Source organism: Scyliorhinus torazame, chromosome 3 (assembly GCF_047496885.1).
Source record: "Scyliorhinus torazame isolate Kashiwa2021f chromosome 3, sScyTor2.1, whole genome shotgun sequence".
NCBI classification, from domain to species: domain Eukaryota; kingdom Metazoa; phylum Chordata; class Chondrichthyes; order Carcharhiniformes; family Scyliorhinidae; genus Scyliorhinus; species Scyliorhinus torazame.
Window position 1 is genome coordinate 49,651,169 of NC_092709.1, and position 23,859 is coordinate 49,675,027.

A 23,859-nucleotide genomic window follows, 5' to 3' on the forward strand; every position below is an offset into this window, starting at 1 on the left:
TTCAAAGGGCAGAAGACACACAAGCAAATAAAAGGGAGACAATAATGCCATCTAATGTCAGGGTGCCTGCAATTACAACATGACTGTCAAATGCGGTCATGGAAAACCTTGGCTTAAAATTCATGACAGAAGCAAGTTTCATATGCACAGGGAATGCACACTGGTCACAAGACTCTTAACATAGTTATAAAATCTTTAGGATGAAGGGCGCAGCTATAAAACTAACACAGCGACATTAAGTGCAGACACTACACATCCATTTTTAACATCACAAACATTTACTTGTTTTAATATTTGGACTTTTTATTTCAACAATTTATATGAATATGGTCTTCTTTCATCTCCTGTGGTCTTTTAAAAACAAAATGAGATTTTTTTTTAAATTCGCAGTGTATTTCAGCAGTTAGAGAGGATAAGCATTGAACTCAAATTGGTAATCACCAGAACTCCAATATATCAACTACATGAAGTCATATCTCAGTTGAGTTAATTTTGTCAGTTCTTGTCCAGAGCATTAGATAGGAGTACAATGGTGCATTTCTACTCACTCCCTTGCCTCCTGTTGACTAACATCTGAAGGACGATTGGCTAGTGAACATGTGACATTCCATAACCTAGATCACATCAAAACTGCTGGCTGCAATAGGATTGATTACAGTTGATAGAGACCATCTCTGTATTTGTATTAGAGTAAAATCCAGATTTCAGCAGAAAAAGGAGAAATAATCTATTATTTGTTTGCAATCTTTGATTTTGACCTTTTAGGTGGGAGAAGACCATTTTTTCCTTCTCCACATTTCCCATGTCTAATTGTATCACATACAGGACCAGAATAGGAATGTAGGAAAGAAAACTTCTCCACTGGCCTCTGATTTTCCATTCTGACCCATAAGGAAATGTTCCATCTCTGCTAAGCACATTCCTCAACAAAACTGCTGGGGTCAGGTATTCACCAAATGGTAAATCTTGGACTTGCCCTCTTATGTCCCAGTTTGCCTTTATGTGCTACAGGTTTTAAAAATCGTAGAAAATACCTCAGACAGAACAAGCAGATTATTTTGGTTCAGGAACAGTTTCTCAAAGTAAGAGAAACTGCTGCATTAATTCTGAACTTATTTTGGTTAAACAACAACAGGTCAGTAGTAATTGCTGAAACAAGACACATCACGCCAGTATAGCAACAATATACAGGTTAGTTAACAACAGTAAAAAAAACTACGATTGGTATTACGTGAATATACATACCCCATGCTGTACCACAGAATCTGGGAACCGTCTCAAGAGCAGCAGCAGCATCTCTGCTCTCTCCAACGTGTTGAAGCACTGCTCTGTGGCTTTAAGAAGCATTTCACATTGTGTTCGACCTGGAAGGGTCTCAAACAATCCTGAAACATAATTTAACAGAGTTTTAAATCTCAGAAGTGTACACTATATTATTTGGACTTAAAAATCTCACAAATGGATTCATATTTGGTTCGTGCAGACCTTTCAGAGAGGTTATATAAGGTCAATCAATACTTCAAACTTCACACACAATTAATTCACATTAACAAGTTGGGCGGCACGGTGCACAGTGGTTAGCACTGCTGCCTACGGCACAGAGGACTCGGATTCGATCCCAGCACCGGGTTACCATCTGTGTGTCTGCATGGGCTTCATCCCCACAACCCAGGGTAGGTGGATTGGCCATACCTTTTTATTAAAACAGTAAAAAATATATACACGGCCAAACAGTACAAACACTAATTTTGTGTTGAAGAAACAGGGTACCCTCCCCTCAGTACCAATGTACGGGGAGGGGGGGTGGATACTCTGATTATTAAAGCAGTTCACAACACATTTCTACAAAAAAACAAATGGTACAAGCACTAAACTTTGCGCTGGAGAGACCAGATACTCTCGCCTCTGTACCAACAGAAGGAAAAGGAAAGGGGTGGTGGGGAAAGGGGAAGGAAAGGGGTGGTGGGGAAAGGGGGAGGAAAGGGGTGGTGGGGAAAGGGGGAGGAAAGGGGTGGTGGGGAGAGGGGGGAAAAAAGGGTGGTGGGGCGGGAGGGAGTCGGAGCGTTGGTGGGGAGAGGGGGGAAAAAAGGGTGGTGGGGCGGGAGGGAGTCGGAGCGTTGGTGGAGGGGGACCCAATAGGACACTGCCTGAATTATCTACAGAGGCAGAAAAATAAAAGAACCTTCAATTATGATGTGCCAGAGGGGGTGAGGGGCGACACAGTGTCAGGCACGAGTGAGCCCTGCATCCCACTGCAGAGAGCCTCAAGTGCACCCTGCGCTCCCGACACTGGGCAGCTGACAGCCTTCGGACAGTCGCCCTCCGGGCCCGAATCCCCCACCACCCCTTAATTGCAAAAAATAATTGGGTACTCTAAATTTATTAAAAAAGACAAGTTATATCATCTTACTAAATGAAACACAGAAACAGGCCTATTCCATAACAAAGAGATGCCAGTTTGGGAACTCTTGCTCTATTTCTACACATCCTATTCAACATAGGACAAGCACTAGTTCAATATATCTCAATGCTGGTTTTGAATCTAGACACCATGCTGGCCACTTAGGAAAAATATAATCCTTTTGTTTCACAATACAGAATGGTAGATCCCTTCCTTTTCTGGGGAAAAATGATTGGAGTACAAAGTTCATACTAAGAGTAGCAGATATCCAAAACTTCCACCCCAAAAGGCTGTGGATATTAGGACAATTGGAGCTTTGAAGACAGAAATATATTTTTGTTGGGTGGGACATCAAAGACCATGAAGTAAAGGCAGGTAAATGGAGTTGAGGTGTAGATACGCCGTGACCTAATTGATCATGTCTAATCATTTTTTGTGGAACTATCTACAATTAACTGGAACTAATGTTATGTCTTTTAGCATTTTGTTTTAACAGGCTGAGAGATTGCAGGAAGCAAGAGCAAGTATTCTACCCACCAGACAGCAGGCACTTTCATGTGAATGTGACTTTCCCACTGTACACAATGGCTAGGATGGCATAATGTTGTTCATAAATAGCTTTTCATAAAATTAGAAAACATTGTTTATTTTGAAAAGCCAGGAAGGAAGCTACTTTTACCTTCTCCATTTCCCACTGTGCACATATACTGCGCAATGCCTAAATGTCGACAGACAACCAGAACATTGATCATGCAGGGATATGAAGGTAATAAAATACTTTGAAATCTCACTGCCAGCAATTCAGATTAGAAATAAATGAGTTAAATCCATTTAAGTGGTGTTCATATTAATTTAAAGCAGGATGGTGTCCAGCTCAACAAGCCTGCAAGGAGAGCTCACAGAAAGGCTAGAAAAGTCGGCTCGCACAACTAAGAAGGGGATCGCGGAGAAGGACCCGGTGCTTAACAGGAGGAAGGGCATCCAACAGAGGGCGGTAGTGAGAAGTGATTGAGGAGAAGTTGACTCGCTCACCACTGCTAAGAAGGGGATTGCGGAGGACCCAGTGTCAAAGAACGGTAAAGCCCCAAACATTACATTGCTGTAGTGTTTCCATCCTTCCTTCCTCCTCAAAGAGAGAGAGAGAGGCTGTTGTCGGTGGCTTAGAAACAGCAGAGCCTCAACTGCGTGCATCATTTTGATCAGTAAAGAAGGCAGGGTCTATTGGGAAGCTTGTGATGTGTGTGGCATGCAAGATGTGGGAGATTTTGGATCCACAAGACATCTGGGACAGTCTTATCTGCAAGAAGTGCCAGAGGATAGCAGTCCTTGAACAACCTGTGGCTGATTTGGATCAGTGAATCTCTTCACTGCGCACCATGGAAGAGGGAGAGAGGTTTCTGGAACAGTGGTACCAGAGGGTGGTCACTCCACATAATGATAGGCAAGCAAGGAGGCATGTAGGGATGGCAGAAGAGTGGGTGACCATTCATCGGAAGGAAAAGAGATAGCAGGTCCAGCAAACCCAGGTCTCCTTGGAGCTGTCTAACAGGTATGAAATTTTATATGCCCATCAAGTTAGCAACATGACTGAATCGGGCACAGGTGACTCGAAGGATGGTGCCTGAAGCTACTCTGAGAAAAGGGAGGGAGGCTGGTAGACAGATTAGAAAGGTGGTGGTGGGTGACTCAATAGTTCAAGGGATAGACAGTCTATTTTGCAGCCGAGATCGTGAGTCCGTATGGTCTATTGCCTCCCAGGTGCAAGGGTTCGGGACATAACAGATCAGCTGGACAAACTTCTGGAAAGAGAGGGTGAACAAGCAGAGGTTGTTGTTCATGTGGGAACCAACAACATAGGGAGGGACAGTTTTGAGGTCTTGCAGGACAGTTCCAGGAGTTAGGGAGTAGGTTGAAGTGTAGGACCTCCAGAGTAATAATCTCAGAAATACTACCTGTGGGCAGCACGGTGGCGCAGTGGGCTAGCCCTGCTGCCTCACGGCGCCGAGGTCCCAGGTTCGATCCCGGCTCTGGGTCACTGTCCGTGTGGAGTTTGCACATTCTCCCCATGTTTGAGTGGGTTTCACCCCCACAACCCAAAGATGTGCAGGGTAGGTGAATTGGCCATCTAAATTGCCCCTCAATTGGAAAAAATGAATTGGGTACTCTAAATTTTTTTTTTTAAATAAATACTACCTGTCCCACAAGCTTCACCACTTAGGCAAAAGCAGATCAGGGAGGTAAATGCATGGCTTGAGGGATGGTGTTGCAGGGTTTAGATTTTTTGGGCCATTGGGATCAGTTTTAGGAAAGGAGATAGCTGGTTAGAAGAGATGGGCTTCATCTGAGCCAACATGGAATCAATCTCCTGGCGGAGAGAGTAAATAGTGTAGTGGGGGTGGATTTAAACTTGTATGGCGGGGGGTGGGTTGACTAATGGCCTAGTTTTAGAAGTACCAGTGAGGGCAAGGGAAAAGGAAATGAGAGATGGCTTGAGTGTTGACAATGAACAAAGAAATGGTTGACTCCCAAATGGCAAGAAAGAGATAAGGGCAGGGTTAAATTGTACGTATGTAAATGTACAGGGTATAGTGAACAAACTTGGGGAACTGGAAGCAGAAATTGCTCTAGCGGAGTATGGCATAATAGCATTGACAGAATCATGACACAAGCCAACCAGGACTGGATACTTCACATCCCGGATTATAAGGTTTTTAGTAGTAACATGTTGTGGAAAAGGGGAGGAGGTGTAGCAGTCTTGGTCAAAGATAGTATCATAGCTGTTGCTGAATCAGATTCTATATGGTTGGAGGTGAGAAACAGGAAGGGAGCGGTGAACTTGTTTGGTATTTACTATAGACCTCCAAATAGTGGAAGAGAGCATTTGTAGGCAGATTATGGAAACCTGCAGGGCAAGTAGGGTTGTGATAATTGGGGATTTCATTTTTTTTTAAATAAATTTAGAGTACCCAATTATTTTTTTTTCCAATTAAGGGCCAATTTAGCATGACCAAACCACCTAACCTGCACATCTTTGGGTTGTGGGGATGAAACCAATGCAGACACGGGAAGAATGTGCAAACTCCCCACGGACAGTGACCCAGGGCCGGGATTTGAATCCGTAAGGGATGAGATAAATATACACTTAGAGAAAAATTAATTAATACTAGACAGTCAGCATGGCTTTGTCAAGGGCAGTTCATGTCATGTGCAGGGGCTGTTTAGCACAGGGCTAAATCACTGGCTTTGAAAGCAGACCAAGGCAGGCCAGCAGCACGGTTCAATTCCCGTAACAGCCTCCCCGAACAGGCGCCGGAATGTGGCGACTAGGGGCTTTTCACAGTAACTTCATTTGAAGCCTACTTGTGACGATAAGCGATTTTGATTCATGTCTGACAAATGTAATTGAGTTCTTTGACGAGGTGACACAGGCAGTGGATGAAGGTAGTATCGGGGATGTGGTATATTTGAACTTTCAGAAAGCATTTGATACAGTGCCACATGGCAGGTTGGTTAGCAAAGTGAACATGTTTGGGATTGATAGGGTGGCATGTGGCGCAGTGGTTAGCACTGGGACTGCGGCGTTGAGGACCCGGGTCCACGGCAGCATGGATTGGTCCTTGGCAGCATGGATTAGAAGTTGGCTAAGATATAGGAAATAGAGGGTAGGTATAGATGGGAATTTCTCAGACTGGAGACAAATTGAAAGTGGTGCGGCTCAGTGTTGGGACCTTTGCTTTTTTCTGATTTGTACAAATGATTTAGAAGTGGCTGTTGAGGGCAAAATCTCTAAATTTGTAGATGATACTAAGCTAGGGAGAATAGTGAATTGTGAGGATGATGCTGGGCGACTTCAGAGGGACATTGACAAGTTGGCCAAATGGGCAGACACCTGGCAGATGAACTTCAATGCAGAGAAATGTGAGGTAATGCATTTTGGGAGAAGAAACATGGGGAGACAATATAGGCTCAATGGCACTACTTTAAGGGGAATACAGGAGCAGACGGACCTCGGGGTTCAAGTGCACAATTCTCTGAAGGTGGTCAAACAAGTTGAAACAGTTGTTAAGAAGGCTTATAGCATCCTTGAGTACAAAAGCAAGGAAATGATGTTACACCTTTCCAAATCATTGGTCAGACCACATTTGGGAGTATTGTGTTCGGTCTGGGCACTTGTTTAAGGATGTTAAAGCCCTGGAGAGAGGGTTTAGTATAATCATACCAGGAATGAGGAATTTTACATATAAGGAAAGATTGGAGAAATTGGGCTTATTCTCCTTGGAACAGAGAAGATTAAGAGGCAACCTTATTGAGGTGTTTAAAATTCTGAACAATTTTGATAGGGTAAAGAAGGATATTCTGTTTCCACTAGTTGGTAGGTCAGTGACTAGGGGTCACAATTTCAAGATGGTCAGCAAGGGAGCTAGGAGTGAGATGAGGAGAAACTTCTTTACTCCGAGAGTTGTTGGGGTTTGGAATGCGCTGCCTGGCAGAGTGGTGGAGGCGGATTCCACAGGAGGTTTCAAAAGAGAACTGGATATATATTTGAAAGTGATTAATTTAGAGGGCTACGGAGATAGGGCTGGGGAATGGGATGAGGAAGATTGATCTTTTGGGAACCGGTGCAGACACGAATGGCCGAATGGCCTCCTTCGCTGCTGTAAATAACAAACAAAGTGAATTAGCACCGAATTACAGGTAATTGCACTTTAACAAGAACAAACAGCTGCTTGCACTGCTTCAAACAACCTGCAAAATGCGGCTTATGTGGCACCTTTGTAACTGACATCTAAAGCAAATGATCAGCATTATTTGCTCAACATAGACACCTATTGTGATAAGCTGTAATAGTGCAAGTGAAGGGGACGGCATTGGCACAAAAAACCCTATAACAGGTCAGTGGACAGCATTGCTGCGAGTTACAGACTTGCCATTGCCTGTTAATGACAACAATATCTTGCCCTGGAAGTTGCTGGAGATGAGGGATGAAAACTACAAGCCATCCTTCACAAGACATCTGGGATCTGAGTGAACAGGACAAGCAACTGTCTGATTCTCCTCAACTAGATTGGACAATTCTGAAATTAACAGCTAAACAAGGAAGTGCAATTTAGAATGTTGAATTAAAATGTCATAGGTGGCACAGTGGTTAGCACTACTGCCTACAGCACTGAGGACACGGGTTCGATTTCAGCCCCGGGTCACTGTCTGTGAGGAGTTTGCACATTCTTCCCGTGTCTGCATGGGCTTCACCCCCACAACCCAAAGATGTGCAGGTTAGATGAATTGGCCACACTAAATTGCCCCTTAATTGGGAAAAAAAATAATTGGGTACTCTAAATTTATTTTAAAAAATAATTAAAATGTCAAATCAGGTAGCGAAAGACAAACGTGAGGCAAAGAAAGATAGGCTGTGAGAGATGCACACTCAAAAAGAAAGCAAAAGGTGGCAGGACAGTTGAAAGAGTGGTTAATAAAGCATACAGCATCCTGGGGTTTATCAAAAGGGGCATAGAGTAAAAAAGAAAAGTGTAAGGCCCCTAAGACATAAAAGAGGTAATAAACTTTTTAGATCATATTTTACTTTATTTTGCTTATTTAATAAGTGGACTTTGCAAACCAAAAGATGGCTGCTACAGGTCATATGATTCACGATTTTGGAAATTTTCATCAACAGTTACAGGGCCCAACCCTCGTCCTTGGGAAATCTCAGAACTCTCATTGTGAGGACACATTACTGAAGAGGGCAATTTGGACATCTTTAAGACCAAAAGACCATAAGACATAGGAGCAGAATTAAGCCACTCAGCACATCGAGTCAACTCCGCCATTCAATCATGGTTGATATTTTCCTCATCCCCATTCTCCTGCCTTCTCCCCACAACCCCTGATCCCCTTATTAATCAAGACAATTTAGATATTAGATATTATACTGCAACCAGTTTAAAAAAACTCTAGTTCCATTATTTATTGGGGAAATTAAAATCTTCAGCTCTGGCTGAGAGACAAGCTGCCAATTTGTAAAAAGACACCACAAGGACACAATGTTAGTTGGGGCCAGCTTCCAGGCAGAAACTGCACAGGTGTTAAAACTCAAGGTCTGTATAACAATGTGGGACAGTTACTATTTGCTTTGGCTCCAGGGTGTCTGCTGATAACGGCAGGGAGGGGAAATGGATAGCAGCCATACTTCGAGAGGAACCATTAAACAACATGGATTGATAGATATTGGCCCACAGATATCACTAATTGCACGACAACATACATGTTTCTGTAGTGATTGGAGAGTTTAATTATACATGCGGACCTTTAATGTGATCGGTTAATTATTCTCATATACTATGCATGATGTAACCTTAATCAATATTCATGATTGGAAATAGATAACTAGTAATAAGTGATATATGCTCATTTCTAGTAACCGAATCTCAAAGTATATCTGTCTGTACCATTCTTGAATCTGTGCTCTCTGGTGACCCAACATGGAATGCCAATAGCCCCTGCTATAGCTTGTAATAAAGGCCTAGTTTAACCTCAAGTGTTTTTTATGGTTTCGCGTGAGTGGAAGAGTAAAGTACACTAAAGTCGAATCGCTGTACTTTTCTCTGCGACAATTACAATCAACGAAACCAGGGAACAGATCTCCCCAGTCTGGACCGACAACAAAGGGAGAGCCACCAAAATTCATTATACCTGTAGAGGCGCTAATAGCCACCATCTATCTCCCAAGGTAAACAATGGAATTGGAATTTGGCATATAAACTTTGTTAGCCTGCAACTGATCAGGCAACATCACATGACCTAAGCTTTGTAAAGATGTAATTTCTAGGCTCACAGCTCATTCTGCTGTTTAACCTCCAGCCTGTAAACATCAAAGCAGAACTTCAGACTGACCAACAGCCTATATCAAGTCTAACATTCTTCAAAACCTGTTTCTCTGGAAAATTACTGCCATTACCTGCTGAGCAGAACAAATCTCTGTATACCAACCTCATCAACCTTAAATGAATTCTGCACCTTCTGCTTCAGCTAGCTGAACCGACCTGAACTGTAACTCCTTTGTGAAGGACCCCTCACTGGTCTCTGACTTTTTGGACTCTGGCAATCACGTGAACTGATATTTAAATCTGTGGTTCCTTTTCTTAAGTTATTCATAGTTGTAAAAATTCCTCTTTCCTATCTTCTTATTGTGCAATGGTGTGCATGTATGAAGTTGCGCCCATCCCCGGGTTTGAATGTATAAATTAACTATACTTCTGATTTAACTCTGAAGAGAGATTACCGTGAAACATTTTAAAAATTGACCTTACAAACAGAAGGTTTTAGGAAAACATGCCATAACCTACTTCAAAAATTAAAACACCTCTGCTTCCAGGCAGACGACGAGAAAGTAAAGGAGTTCAGATTTGCCTTTCTTTCCTGTAACAAAAGTTATGTTAAACCTGCATAAAGGTCCGGCCTCAACTATAGTACTGTGTCCAGTTCTCATAAGGTCATAAGAAATAGGAAGAGGATTGGCTCATTCAGCCCATCCAGCCTGTTCCACTACTCAATAAGATCATGGCTGATCTTATTGTAGCCTTAACTCCACTTTCCTGCTTGACCCCTTGTCAATCAAAAATCTATCTAACATTATTCTGGGTACCACACTTTAGGAAGGATGTGAAGGAAAAAAAAAAGGGTGGAGTGAAGATTCACGCGAATGGTTCCCGGAATCAGGAACTTCAATTATGTAGATAGATCAGAGAAGTTGGGGATGTTCTCTTTGGAGAAGAAACAATTAAGGAGGTTTAATGGAGGTATTCAAAATCATGAGGGGGTCTGGACAGAACATAGGGAGAAACTGTCCCCCTTGCCTGAAGGGTCGAGAACCAGAGGGCACAGATTTAAGGTAATTGGCAAAAGAAGCAACAGTGACATGTGGAAAAAACTTTTTTAAGCAGTGAGTGGTTAGAATCAGAAATCCACTGCCTGAGAGTGTGGCAGTGGGAGGCTCAATCGAGGCATTCAAGAGGGAATTGGACAATTATGTAAAAATAAATGTGCAGGGCCGGTTTAGCTCAGTGGGCTAGACAGCTGGTTTGTAATGCAGAACAAGGCCAGCAGCGCGGGTTCAATTCCCTTACCAGCTGAAAATTCTGAATTCTCCCTCAGTGTACCTGAACAGGCGCCGGAATGTGACAACTAGGGACTTTTCACAGTAAATTCATTGCAGTGTTAATGTAAGTCTACTTGTGACAATGAAGGTTAGTTTATTTATTTTATTTTTAGAAGGCAGAGGTATGGCACTAGATGAATTGCTCCTTCAGAGAGCAAGCACAGACACATCAGATCTAATGGCCTCCTCTGCTGTAATTATTCCAAGATATTATGAATGAGGCCCCACGCATTCAAAAGTTAATTTTCAGGCTGGCAATAGTTAACACAATCACATTGTTATGCAATTACTTAGGCTTGAAATGACTTGACTTAACTTTCTGTGGCAAGCTTACTTCGTATACACCATTCAGGAACTTCAAGCTGCTCAATCTGTTTGATAGGGGATTCAGAGAGCGGTGCCATTTTCTTTTTTTTTAAATAAATATTTTATTGAATTTTTGGTCAACCAACACAGTACATTGTGCATCCTTTACACAACATTATAACAACACAGATAACAATGACCTATTTTATATAAACAAAAAATGAATAAATATTAAATAACAAAAATGAAAACTAGCCCTAATTGGCAACTGCCTTGTCACAAGCTACACCCCCCCCGCACACCCACCCCCATCCCTCCCCCCCCCCCACAAATCCTGGGCTGCTGCTGCTGCCTTCTTTTTTCCCCCCATCTATCTATCCGCAAGATATTCGACGAACGGTTGCCACCGCCTGGTGAACCCTTGAGCCGACCCCCTTAGGACGAACTTAATCCGCTCTAGCTTTATGAACCCCGCCATGTCATTTATCCAGGTCTCCACCCCCGGGGGCTTGGCTTCTTTCCACATTAACAATATCCTGCGCCGGGCTACTAGGGACGCAAAGGCCAAAACATCGGCCTCTCTCGCCTCCTGCACTCCCGGCTCTTGTGCAACCCCAAATATAGCCAACCCCCAGCTTGGTTCGACCCGGACTCCTACTACTTTTGAAAGCGCCTTTGTCACCCCCATCCAAAACCCCTGTAGTGCCGGGCATGACCAAAACATATGGGTATGATTCGCTGGGCTTCTCGAGCACCTCGCACACCTATCCTCCACCCCAAAAAATTTACTGATCCGTGTTCCAGTCAAATGCGCCCTGTGGAATACCTTAAACTGAATCAGGCGTAGCCTGGCACACGAGGACGACGAGTTTACCCTGCTTAGGGCATCTGCCCACAGCCCCTCCTCGATCTCCTCCCCCAGCTCTTCTTCCCATTTCCCTTTTAGTTCATCCACCATAGTCTCCCCTTCGTCCCTCATTTCCCTATATATATCTGACACCTTACCATCCCCCACCCATTTCTTTGAGATCACTCTGTCCTGCACCTCTTGTGTCGGGAGCTGCGGAAATTCCCTCACCTGTTGCCTCGCAAAAGCCCTCAATTGCATATACCTGAATGCATTCCCTTGGGGCAACCCATATTTCTCGGTCAGCGCTCCCAGACTCGCGAACTTCCCATCCACAAATAGATCTTTCAGTTGCGTTATTCCTGCTCTTTGCCACATTCCATATCCCCCATCCATTCCCCCCGGGGCAAACCTATGGTTGTTTCTTATCGGGGACCCCCCCAATGCTCCAGTCTTTCCCCTATGTCGTCTCCACTGTCCCCAAATCTTCAGTGTAGCTACCACCACCGGGCTTGTGGTGTAGTTCCTCGGTGAGAACGGCAATGGGGCTGTCACCATAGCCTGCAGGCTAGTCCCCCTACAGGACGCCCTCTCTAATCTCTTCCACGCCGCTCCCTCCTCCTCTCCCATCCACTTACTCACCATTGAAATATTAGCGGCCCAATAGTACTCACTTAGGCTCGGTAGTGCCAGCCCCCCCCTATCCCTGCTACGCTGTAAGAATCCCTTCCTCACTCTCGGAGTCTTCCCGGCCCAGACAAAACCCATGATGCTCTTTTCTATCCTTTTAAAAAAAGCCTTCGTGATCACCACCGGGAGGCACTGAAACACAAAGAGGAATCTCGGGAGGACCACCATCTTAACCGCCTGCACCCTCCCTGCCATTGACAGGGCTACCATATCCCATCTCTTGAAATCTTCCTCCATCTGTTCCACCAACCGCGTTAAATTTAGCCTGTGCAATGTGCCCCAATTCTTAGCTATCTGGATCCCCAGGTAACGAAAGTCTCTTGTTACCTTCCTCAACGGTAGGTCCTCTATTTCTCTACCCTGCTCCCCTGGATGCACCACAAACAGCTCACTCTTCCCCATGTTCAATTTATACCCTGAAAAATCCCCAAACTCCCCAAGTATCCGCATTATTTCTGGCATCCCCTCCGCCGGATCCGCCACATATAGTAGCAAATCATCCGCATACAAAGATACCCGGTGTTCTTCTCCTCCCCTAAGTACTCCCCTCCATCTCTTGGAACCCCTCAGCGCTATCGCCAGGGGCTCAATCGCCAGTGCAAACAGTAATGGGGACAGAGGACATCCCTGCCTTGTCCCTCTATGGAGCCGAAAATATGCCGATCCCCGTCCATTCGTGACCACACTCGCCACTGGGGCCCTATACAATAGCTGCACCCATCTAACATACCCCTCTCCAAAACCAAATCTCCTCAAGGAGGAGAAGAACACCGGGTATCTTTAAGAGAAGGGGCAGCACGGTAGCCTTGTGGATAGCACAATTGCTTCACAGCTCCAGGGTCCCAGGTTCGATTCCAGCTTGGGTCACTGTCTGTGCGGAGTCTGCACATCCTCCCCGTGTGTGCGTGGGTTTCCTCCGGGTGCTCCGGTTTCCTCCCACAGTCCAAAGATGTGCAGGTTAGGTGGATTGGCCATGATAAATTGCCCTTAGTGTCCAAAATTGCCCTTAGTGTTGGATGGGGTTACTAGGTTATGGGGATAGGGTGGCGGTGTTGACCTTGGGTAGGGTGCTCTTTCCAAGAGCCGGTGCAGACACGATGGGCCGAATGGCCTCCTTCTGCACTGTAAATTCTATGATGATGATAATCTCCCACAAATAATCCCATTCCACTCTATCAAATGCTTTCTCGGCATCCATCGCCACTACTATCTCCGTTTCACCCTCTGGTGGGGCCATCATCATTACCCCTAACAGCCTCCGTATATTCGTGTTCAGCTGTCTCCCCTTCACAAACCCAGTTTGGTCCTCGTGAACCACCCCCGGGACACATTCCTCTATTCTCATTGCCATTACCTTGGCCAGGACCTTGGCATCCACATTTAGGAGGGAAATTGGTCTGTAGGACCCGCATTGTAGCGGGTCCTTTTCCTTCTTTAAGAGAAGCGATATCGTTGCTTCAGACATAGTCGGGGGCAGTTGTCCCCTTTCCTTTGCCTCGTTAAAGGTCCTCGTCAGTGCCGGGGCGAGCAAGTCCACATATTTTCTGTAGAATTCAACTGGGAATCCGTCCGGTCCCGGGGCCTTTCCCGTCTGCATATTCCTAATTCCTTTCACCACTTCTTCTACCTCGATCTGTGCTCCCAGTCCCACCCTTTCCTGCTCTTTCACCTTGGGAATTTCCAGCCGATCCAAGAAGTCCATCATTCTCTCCCTCCCATCCGGGGGTTGAGCTTCATATAATTTTTTATAAAATGTCTTGAACACTTCATTCACTCTCTCCGCTCCCCGCTCCATCTCTCCTTCCTCGTCCCTCACTCCCCCTATTTCCCTCGCTGCTCCCCTTTTCCTCAATTGGTGTGCCAGCAATCTGCTCGCCTTCTCCCCATATTCATACTGTACACCCTGCGCCTTCCTCCATTGTGCCTCTGCAGTGCCTGTAGTCAGCAAGTCAAATTCCACATGCAGCCTTTGCCTTTCCCTGTACAATCCCTCCTCCGGTGCTTCCGCATATTGTCTGTCCACCCTCAAACGTTCTTGCAGCAACCGCTCCCGTTCCTTACTCTCCTGCTTCCCTTTATGTGCCCTTATTGATATCAGCTCCCCCCTAACCACCGCCTTCAACGCCTCCCAGACCACTCCCACCTGGACCTCCCCATTGTCATTGAGTTCCAAGTACTTTTCAATACATCCCCTCACCCTTAGTCACACCCCCTCATCCGCCATTAGTCCCATGTCCATTCTCCAGGGTGGGCGCCCTCCTGCTTCCTCCCCTATCTCCAAGTCCACCCAGTGTGGGGCATGATCCGAAATGGCTATAGCCGTATATTCCGTTCCCCTCACCTTCGGGATCAATGCCCTACCCAGCACAAAAAAGTCTATGCGCGAATAGTCTTTATGGACATAGGAGAAAAACGAGAACTCCTTACTCCTAGGTCTACTGAATCTCCACGGGTCCACACCTCCCATCTGCTCCATAAAATCCTTAAGCACCTTGGCTGCTGCCGCCTGGACTTCGACCTATCCAGCCCTGGTTCCAACACCGTGTTAAAGTCTCCCCCCATTATCAGCTTTCCCGTCTCTAGGTCCGGGATGCGTCCTAGCATTCGCCTCATAAAATTGGCATCATCCCAGTTCGGGGCATACACGTTTACCAAAACCACCATCTCTCCCTGTAGTTTGCCACTCACCATCACGTATCTGCCCCCGTTATCCGCCACTATAGTCTTTGCCTCGAACATTACCCGCTTCCCCACTAATATAGCCACCCCCCTGTTTTTCGCATCCAGCCCCGAATGGAACACCTGCCCCACCCATCCTTTGCGCAGCCTAACCTGGTCTATCAGTTTCAGGTGCGTTTCCTGTAACATAACCACATCTGCTTTAAGTTTCTTAAGGTGTGCGAGTACCCGTGCCCTCTTTATCGGCCCGTTGAGCCCTCTCACGTTCCACGTGATCATCCGAGTTGGGGGGCTTCCCACCCCCCCCCCCCTTGCCGATTAGCCATCATCTTTTTCCAGCTTCTCACCCAGTTCCCACGCAGCTGTATCTCCCCCAGGCGGTGCCCCCTCGCCCATCCTCTCCCGTACCCACTCCCCCCTTTCCCCAGCAGCAGCAACCCAGTAATCCCCCCCTCCCATCCCCCCCGCTAGACCCCCCGCTAGCGTAATTACTCCCCCCATGTTGCTCCCAGAAGTCAGCAAACTCTGGCTGACCTCGGCTTCCCCCCGTGACCACGGCTCGCACCGTGCGACGCCCCCTCCTTCCTGCTTCTCTATTCCCGCCATAATTATCATAGCGCGGGAACCAAGCCCGCGCTTCTCCCTTGGCCCCGCCCCCCATGGCCAACGCCCCATCTCCTCTCCCTCCCCACCTCCCCCCATCACCACCTGTGGGAGAGAGAAAAGTTACCATACCGCAGGATTAGAACATAAAACCCCTCTTCGCCCCCCACATTCGCCCCACCACTTTGTCCAAACGTTCTTTTTAATAATCCATTCATTCCAGTTTTTCTTCTACAATAAAAGTCCACGCTTCATCCGCCGTCTCAAAGTAGTGGTGCCTCCCTTGATATGTGACCCACAGTCTTGCCGGTTGCAGCATTCCAAATTTTATCTTCCTTTTATGAAGCACCGCCTTGGCCCGATTAAAGCTCGCCCTCCGTCTCGCCACCTCCGCACTCCAGTCTTGATAAACGCGGATCACCGCGTTCTCCCATTTACTGCACCGAGTTTTCTTCGCCCATCTAAGGACCATTTCTCTATCCTTGAAACGGAGGAATCTCACCACTATGGCTCTGGGAGTTTCTCCTGCTCTCGATCCTCGCGCCATAACTCGGTACGCTCCCTCCACCTCCAACGGACCCGTCGGGGCCTCCGCTCCCATTAACGAGTGCAGCATCGTGCTCACATATGCCCCGACGTCCGCCCCCTCCACACCTTCAGGAAGACCAAGAATCCTCAGGTTGTTCCTCCTTGCGTTGTTTTCCAGTGCCTCCAACCTCTCCACACATCGTTTCTGATGTGCCTCCTGTATCTCCGTCTTCACCACCAGGCCCTGTATATCGTCCTCATTCTCGGCTGCCTTCGCCTTCACGACCCGAAGCTCCTGCTCCTGGGTCTTTTGTTCCTCCTTTAGCCCTTCGATCGCCTGTAGTATCGGGGCCAACAGCTCTTTCTTCATTTCCTTTTTTATCTCCTCCACGCAGCATTTTAAGAACTCTTGTTGTTCAGGGCCCCATATGAAACTGCCACCTTCCGACACCATCTTGGTTTAGCATGCCTTCCTTGCCGCTGTTCCAAAGGATCCGCTGCAATCCGGCCACTTTCCTCTCCTTTTTCCATCCGTGTCCAGGGGGAATTCCCTTCTGGTTTACCGCACGGTGTTTTTAGCCATTAAAATTGCCGTTGGGGCTCCTATCAAGAGCCCAAAAGTCCGTTCCACCGGGAGCTGCCGAAACGTGCGACTTAGCTGGTCATCGCCGCACCCGGAAGTCGAGCGGTGCCATTTTCTAATAGTGGATCAGTGCATCTCTAATAGCAACTTTTGAATTTCTGCATTCAATCACATATCTGTCCTCAGCTGAATTTGCTATGGCATTTGCACTAAAATAATGGTGGCCACCATTACCCTGATCTTTACTTTGACAACTTATGGGCTACTTTCATTTATTTAAAAAAGGGCCGTTACATAATCATCCTCCGGAAGATGTTTCATTAAGGAAGACATAAATATTTATTTCAAAAGTAACAGTCTTCTCTGTACAAAAAAATTATTAGTAATGTTGAGTTACAAGTGCATAATCTAATCAAAAGGATCAGAGGACTACACAAATGATGGCAGCTAAACTCAGTTGGACTTGCTGGATTAGATTATTGCCTGTAATTTGCTGACCATCAACTTGTATATGGATGCTACTTTTATGTTTTCCTAAACTGCCATGGCTTGTCACTGGAGACAATATTGTCATGTTTTGAATGAGATGCTATGCAATCTGGAAGAACTTTCAGTTTTGTGACACAGAGCACCACAGGATAATGGGCGCATTCTACATTGCAAATTATTCCGAAATTCACTATCTTCTATATAAAGTAGCAGACAACATGAAACAATAATTGCAACAAGCCGTTCGAATTGAGAAACTTGCCATAGAAAAGTCTTACACACATTCATGCACCAACTTGAATTATTTGCACCCAATGTGTACCCAGGCCTCCAGCAGCATTGTTTCTTCAGTCAGACGGTTAGAAGCAGACAAAGGTAGCCTGGAGTAACCCATCTTCCAATTTCTCCCTCTATTCACAACTCTGTCATTCAGTATTTTCCTATCCCTGAACCCTCTCCAAACAGCACTGTGCACTGGCAAAATTAATTCGAATTCCATTCCATCGCACCCCACTCAGTAGTACAGTGAGATGGTTTACCACAGTTTAGCAACAAATGATGCAGGAAAAAGACAATTTTTTACCTCTTAAAAACTGTGTTTGCTTGTCCTGGACATCATTACGCAGTGCTGCTGTAATAATGCTTATTTCCCTCCATACCATTGGCTGATCAGGAAAATTTACAAACCTAGTATTTAAAACAAAATGCACTGAGATACTTGTAATGTTACAGACAATACTTCACTATTCTGGAAAGCAGGTAAGTCTTGAAATCAGGTAAACTATACTTGGCTCAGATGTATCAACACAAATAAAATTGGGTAAATTATATTTTCACTATCAAATGCTGGTTTTTCTAATTAGAAAAGTGCATGAGGTATCATCATCACTTTCTTGTTGGTCAAAAGGATTTCTCAGTGATAATTCCATTAATTGATGGTACATACATCGAAAATATTAAATATTTCCTTTTTGGGGTTAGAAAGGGAAAACTCTCCTGCAGTAATGATTATTTCATATTCAGAGCCTACACAAGTTCCGACGGATAAGTTCTAATGAATGGTCTATATCCAAAATGTTTTCTGTTCAGATGCATCGCCAACATTTTGCTTTTAATTCAGATTTCTGGCATTTGCAGTTTCTTCTTTACATTTTCTTTAGAGATGTCTAGCAGCATCTCAAAGCATTTTTACTGTTTGTGTGGTAAATTATTTGTGTTACTTACATGTCATAAAGGAGTCTTCCAGCTGAAGCTGTTCTCTCAGCATTTCGCTCAATCATGTACATTTCATACTATGAACAGAAAGCATTAATTATTAACTTAAAAATCCATTAAACTGATCCAAAGCATTTAAATTATTTTATAAAAGCATTATTCAGTTATAGCTCCAGAAGGAAAACAACAGAGTAAACAGTGAGCTTCAAATATCAAAGTAGGCTAAACAGCCGATCATATTGAAAAATTCTCAGACAGCAAACCAGGAAATAACAAGCAGGTTTGATTGTTTTTTTTTACCTTTTTAATGAGTGAAATAAATATTGGGACTTATACATTGGGTAAGATAGAAGCTGAAATACTACCTTCCACAAATACAAAATTGGATTTTTTTTTAGGCCAGAGGGATTGTTCAGTGATAATTATGGCATAGTACAGCATTAAGAACTGTTGATGTTTGGTATCATTACTCTGAAACTGAGAGAAACCTGGTCGCACCACATTCAACCACTTAACTTTTTACAGCAAGACAAATGTAAAAAGTGGATGCTCAAGTCAAATCTGTAATTTCAAATTGATTTCTATCTACAAAGACTTTAACAGGACACGCTGTGGAGCAGCAGGGATCAATGACAGCAATTAATGGGATAGCTATGCATGTGTCAATGCCAGAGGTTTCTCTCAGTTTCACAGAGTAATGATAGCGAACACCAACACTTTTGCTCTCATTGAAATCACCAAGTCCAGGCCAGCAAAACATATTAAAACTTACTTTCTACTTCTGTTTATTGTTAAGAACAAGAATAATTAAAAGATTAGTGGAGTGGGGAAAAAACAGTAAATTAGTCTAAAATATTTTTGTATAATTTTTGAATAATACTGACATAAATATTTCAGTTAATGTGTGATTGAAATGAGCTGCAATTTGACAATAACCAGCGCACTTTCAGTTAAGTACTAAAATATGGATCCAGTACTCTACCATATATGATTATTAGGTTAAAAGATTCACTGCTTGGTTAAGTGGTCCAATGAGTACAAAGGCACAGTGCAGTGGCTTCATTCCCACAATATCAGTTGTGATGGCAACACAGGAACGGAGTGAAATTGGAGGTAGGGTAGATATCAGAGAACAGCTTGTGTCAATTGGAGGTAGGGTAGATATCAGAGATCTTCCATGATATTACTCAAAATAAATAAATTCCTGCAATGGATTACAGTTTCAATTTAATCAAATAGTTCTCCTCATGTCACAAGTTACAAAAGCAAGGTGAAATGTACATTTGAATTTCCACCTTAAAATCATTGCAGGATTCATAATTTTAATGTGTAACTGTGATCTTCCATGATATTACTCAAAATAAATAAATTCCTGCAACTATGTCTATTTTTCTGCCCTATCAAAATTGAAACATGTTTCTCCATGACTACCTATTGGATTATTTCTTGCTGATCACAACACAAATGGTACTGGTTATTAGAAGCTACTTCAATCAGCCCCCAGTCTTGCAAAGTAAACATTGTGTCACTGAAGGATGTTTCAGAGGAACAAAGTAAAGTGGTTTCATATTTTCAGATCTGTTGAGTGAAGGATTAGGTGTAATTTTTTCCAGTCATTCTCCTGTTGGCCTTCCGAACTCTTTCTCATTTCCTTAAATCACAAGTTAACTAACTAGAATCAACTTAAAGAATAAAATCAAGAAAGTTAAGAATCAGGAAATTAAGGGCGGCAGGGAGACACAGTGATTAGCACTGCTGCCTCACAGCGCCAGGGACCCAGGTTCAATTTCGGCCTCGGGTGACTGTCTGCAGTTTGGGCGTTCTCCCTGAGTCTGCATGGGTTTCCTCCGACAATCCAAAGATGTGCGGGTTAGTTGGATTGGCAATGCTAAATTTTCCCATAGTGTCTAGCGATGTGCAGGTTAGGCTATGGGGTTACGGGGATAGGGTATGGTGGACGAGAGAGTGGACATGGGTAGAGTGCTCTTTCGAGGGATCGGTTCATACTCAATGGGCCGAATGGCCTCCTTCTGCACTGTAGGGATTCTATGATTCTAAGTGTCAAGCCATTGAATTCAAACATCCCATGCAATTGACATTGTGGGATTTTTAAAAGTAACAACAGGTTTGCTTTCAAATTACACCGGAGATGAAGATGAAAGTCCAGTCTGGGCAACTGGTAGGCCCATGTCTCTTTCTAGATCTTAACCAGGAACCTACGATTGTGACCTGATATTGCGTTGCTTGTACTTAGTTCTCCAGGCTGTCTAATGTCAACATGCATCTAAACAGAAGGCTATGTGATAGCAAGTAGCCATGTAAATATTAACCAAATTAGTTCAAGAGTCAGTTTTAGAACGTGCAATACAACCGTAATAAAACATCACAAACTGCTTCAAAGGAGTGTTATTAAACAGTTTGACACTGAGCCATATAAAGAGATCTTAGGACTTTACAACAATTTATTTCGAAGTAATTTACAACAATGTATTTCTAAGTAGAAGAGACTCTTCATGGTCTCTCTCATTTATCTTTTTTAAAATATTTTGCATTAAGGTAAGCACAAAAGTCTCCCGTCTTCCAATACATCGTACGGGGCTGGTTTAGCACAGTGGGCTAATCAGCTGGCTTGTAAAGCAGAACAAGGCAAGCAGCGCGGGTTCAATTCCCGTACCAGCCTCCCGAACAGCTGCCGGAATGTGGCGACTAGGGGCTTTTCACAGTAACTTCATTTGAAGCCTACTTGTGACAATAAGCGATTTTCATTTCATATCAACTGTGCCCGAGTCAAGCCAAATTGGCTTAGCTGTCTTAAAAACGTAGCTGAGATCATTCATCATTGACAACTGCACCAATATTTTAATTTCCTACATTAAGCCTGCCTTTCTAACTGCAATTCCAGATTTAGTGCTAATTTATGCCAAATTATGGGACATTGTGCAATGTATACCTATTAAAATCTGAGTTGAGACAGCCCAAACCTAGCAAGGCACGGTGGCGCAGTGGTTAGCATTGCTAACTCATGGTGACGAGGACCCAGGTTCGATCCCAGCCCTGGGTCACTGTCAGTGTGGAATTTGCATTCTTTTTTCATATATAAATTTAAAGGACCCAATTTTTTTTTTTTCCCAATTAAGGGGCAATTTAACGTGGCCGATCCACCTACCCTACACATCTTTGGGTTGTAGGATGGGTCCAACACAAACATGGAATGTGCAAACACCACACGGACAGTGAGCCGGGACCGGGATCGAACCCGGGTCCTCGGTGCCGTGAAGCAGCAGTGCTAACCACTGCACCGCCCTAGGAATTTGCACATTCTCCCAGTGTCTGCGTGGATCTCACCCCCACAACTCAAAGATGTGCCGGTAGGTGGATCGGCCTTGCTAAACTGCCCCTTATTCCAATTTTTTTTAAAAAGAGACTGCCGAAACCTTCTTTGTGATCCTTAGAGAGTGAAAGGAGACTTTCCTATTAGTCAATACTGGATTTCATGCGAGTCACAGTGGTTGGAGTCACGGTAGTAAATTACTCTGTATATCCTACACTGTATTACACAGTACAAAATATCAAGGAGTTATAAGGCTAGATTTTAATCAAAGGATTCTGAAATATTTGGGGGGCAGCACAGTGGCAGAGTGGTTAGCATCGCTGCCTCACAGCAACGAGGTCCCAGGTTCAATCCCGGCCCTGGGTCACTGTCTGAGTGGAATTTGCATATTCTCCCCGTGTTTGCATGGGTTTTTCCCCCACAACCCAAAGATATGCAGGGTAGGTGGATTAGCCACGCTAAATTGCCCCTTAATTGGAAAAATGAATTGGGTACTCTAAATTTTTTTTTAAAGCTTCTGAAGATTTTTTTTTATTTTAAATTTTTTTTTTAAGTGTACTCAATTCATTTCTTCCAATAAAGGGGCAAATTAGCACGGCCAATTCACCTAGCCTGCAGATCTTTGGGTTGTGGGGGCGAAACCCACTCAAACACGGGCATAATGTGCAAACTCCACATGGACAGTGAACCAGAGCCAGGATCGAACCTGGGACCTCGGCACCGTGAGGCTGCAGGGCTAACCCACTGCGCCACTGTGCTGCCTTCTGAAGATTTTTTTAAAGTAAAGAAAATTCTTACACTTATATGCATATTAACTTTTAAAATAAACAATGCATTCATTGCCTGAGCAGGTTGCAAGGTAAAGGCTGTGTGATGCACTACTCTATGAAATTATCAATGATTAGTATGCACCCTGTATAGGTCTGTCATTTGTTGAACAGTAAACAACGTATAGAGCAGATGCGTGACTTTTACGCAATATAAATTGGACAGTTTCTGATCATTTTTGTGAAGCTTTCCAGAGCTGCTGCTGTACTAATGTGCTCAACGTCAGTCATTAGAAGGGCAGTGTAGAGATATAGGCATTATTCATTAGTGTTATGCACTGTACTGAACTGTAAAACAGTAAAATGTAGTTCCTCATATGTAGAAATGGGAATAGCTGATGTACAGTGAAGATTATTGTTGACAATGACTGTGAAGCCGTAAAACACTCCAGGACATGTTCCAAAATAACCCCTTTATCATCATCTTGACTGTCCTCCTGTCTCATCCCCCTTCCTCCGGCTCACACCGACCTGAATACCGAAGTCGGTAGGGTACAAAGTCCTGGCGGTGATCAGCCAGGCTTTGGCGGCCCACGGATCCTCCACCACTAAATCCCGAGCTTTCTTCACCAGGAATTCACAGTCCACCTGCGCCGCCATGACTCCACCGGTTGGAAAGGAGACCCGATGCGCAGGCGCGCTAAACCGGACATGCGTGCACCGGGTCTGAACGCGCGCATGCGCCGAGGCTCCAGCCCTCATTGGACACTCCGTCGGCCAATGGGCAGCCTTCCCTGCAGAGGCTGCTGGAAGTGAACGACTGAACTTCCATTGCTATAGCGCCTTGCAAAACCTCGAGCCATCCCAAAGCTTTTCACCGCCAATTAAACTCTCCCAATGTAGGGAACCACAACAAGTTAATTAGATAAATTACCAATTAAATTGTGTGTTTTTTATACATTTACAGTGCCCAATTCATTTTTTCCAATTAAGGGACAATTTTAACATGTTCAATCCACCTACCTTGCACATCTTTGGGTTGTGGGGGCAAAACCCACGCAAACACAGGGAAAATGTGCAAACTCCACATAGACAGTGACCCAGAGCCAGGATCGAACCTGGGACCTCAGCACCATAAGACTGCAGTGCTACCACTGCGCCACCGTGCTGCCCTAATTTAATCACTTTAATAGTCTTGGTTGAGAGCTACATGTTGCCAGGCCACCAGGAGCACTCCCCTGCTTTTCCAGTATGATCTTTTATAT

At 44.5% G+C, this 23,859-nt stretch overlaps 1 protein-coding gene across 4 annotated transcripts in view; it reads right to left on the minus strand.

Annotated features, from left to right (window-relative positions):
• Window positions 1-23,288, minus strand: part of ints10 (integrator complex subunit 10) — a 93,798-nt gene extending 70,510 nt beyond the window's left edge. For all 4 annotated transcript variants that reach the window (XM_072495653.1, XM_072495651.1, XM_072495652.1 and 1 more), the window contains exons 1-4: window positions 23,126-23,288; window positions 18,506-18,573; window positions 17,865-17,968; window positions 1,246-1,385 (exon numbers count right to left, since the gene is read on the minus strand). In XM_072495653.1, the coding sequence (XP_072351754.1) occupies window positions 1,246-1,385; window positions 17,865-17,968; window positions 18,506-18,573; window positions 23,126-23,254 (441 nt within the window). In that variant the 5' untranslated portion in view covers window positions 23,255-23,288. The remainder of the gene's footprint in view (window positions 1-1,245; window positions 1,386-17,864; window positions 17,969-18,505; window positions 18,574-23,125) is intronic.
• Window positions 23,289-23,859: the final 571 nt, after the last annotated feature.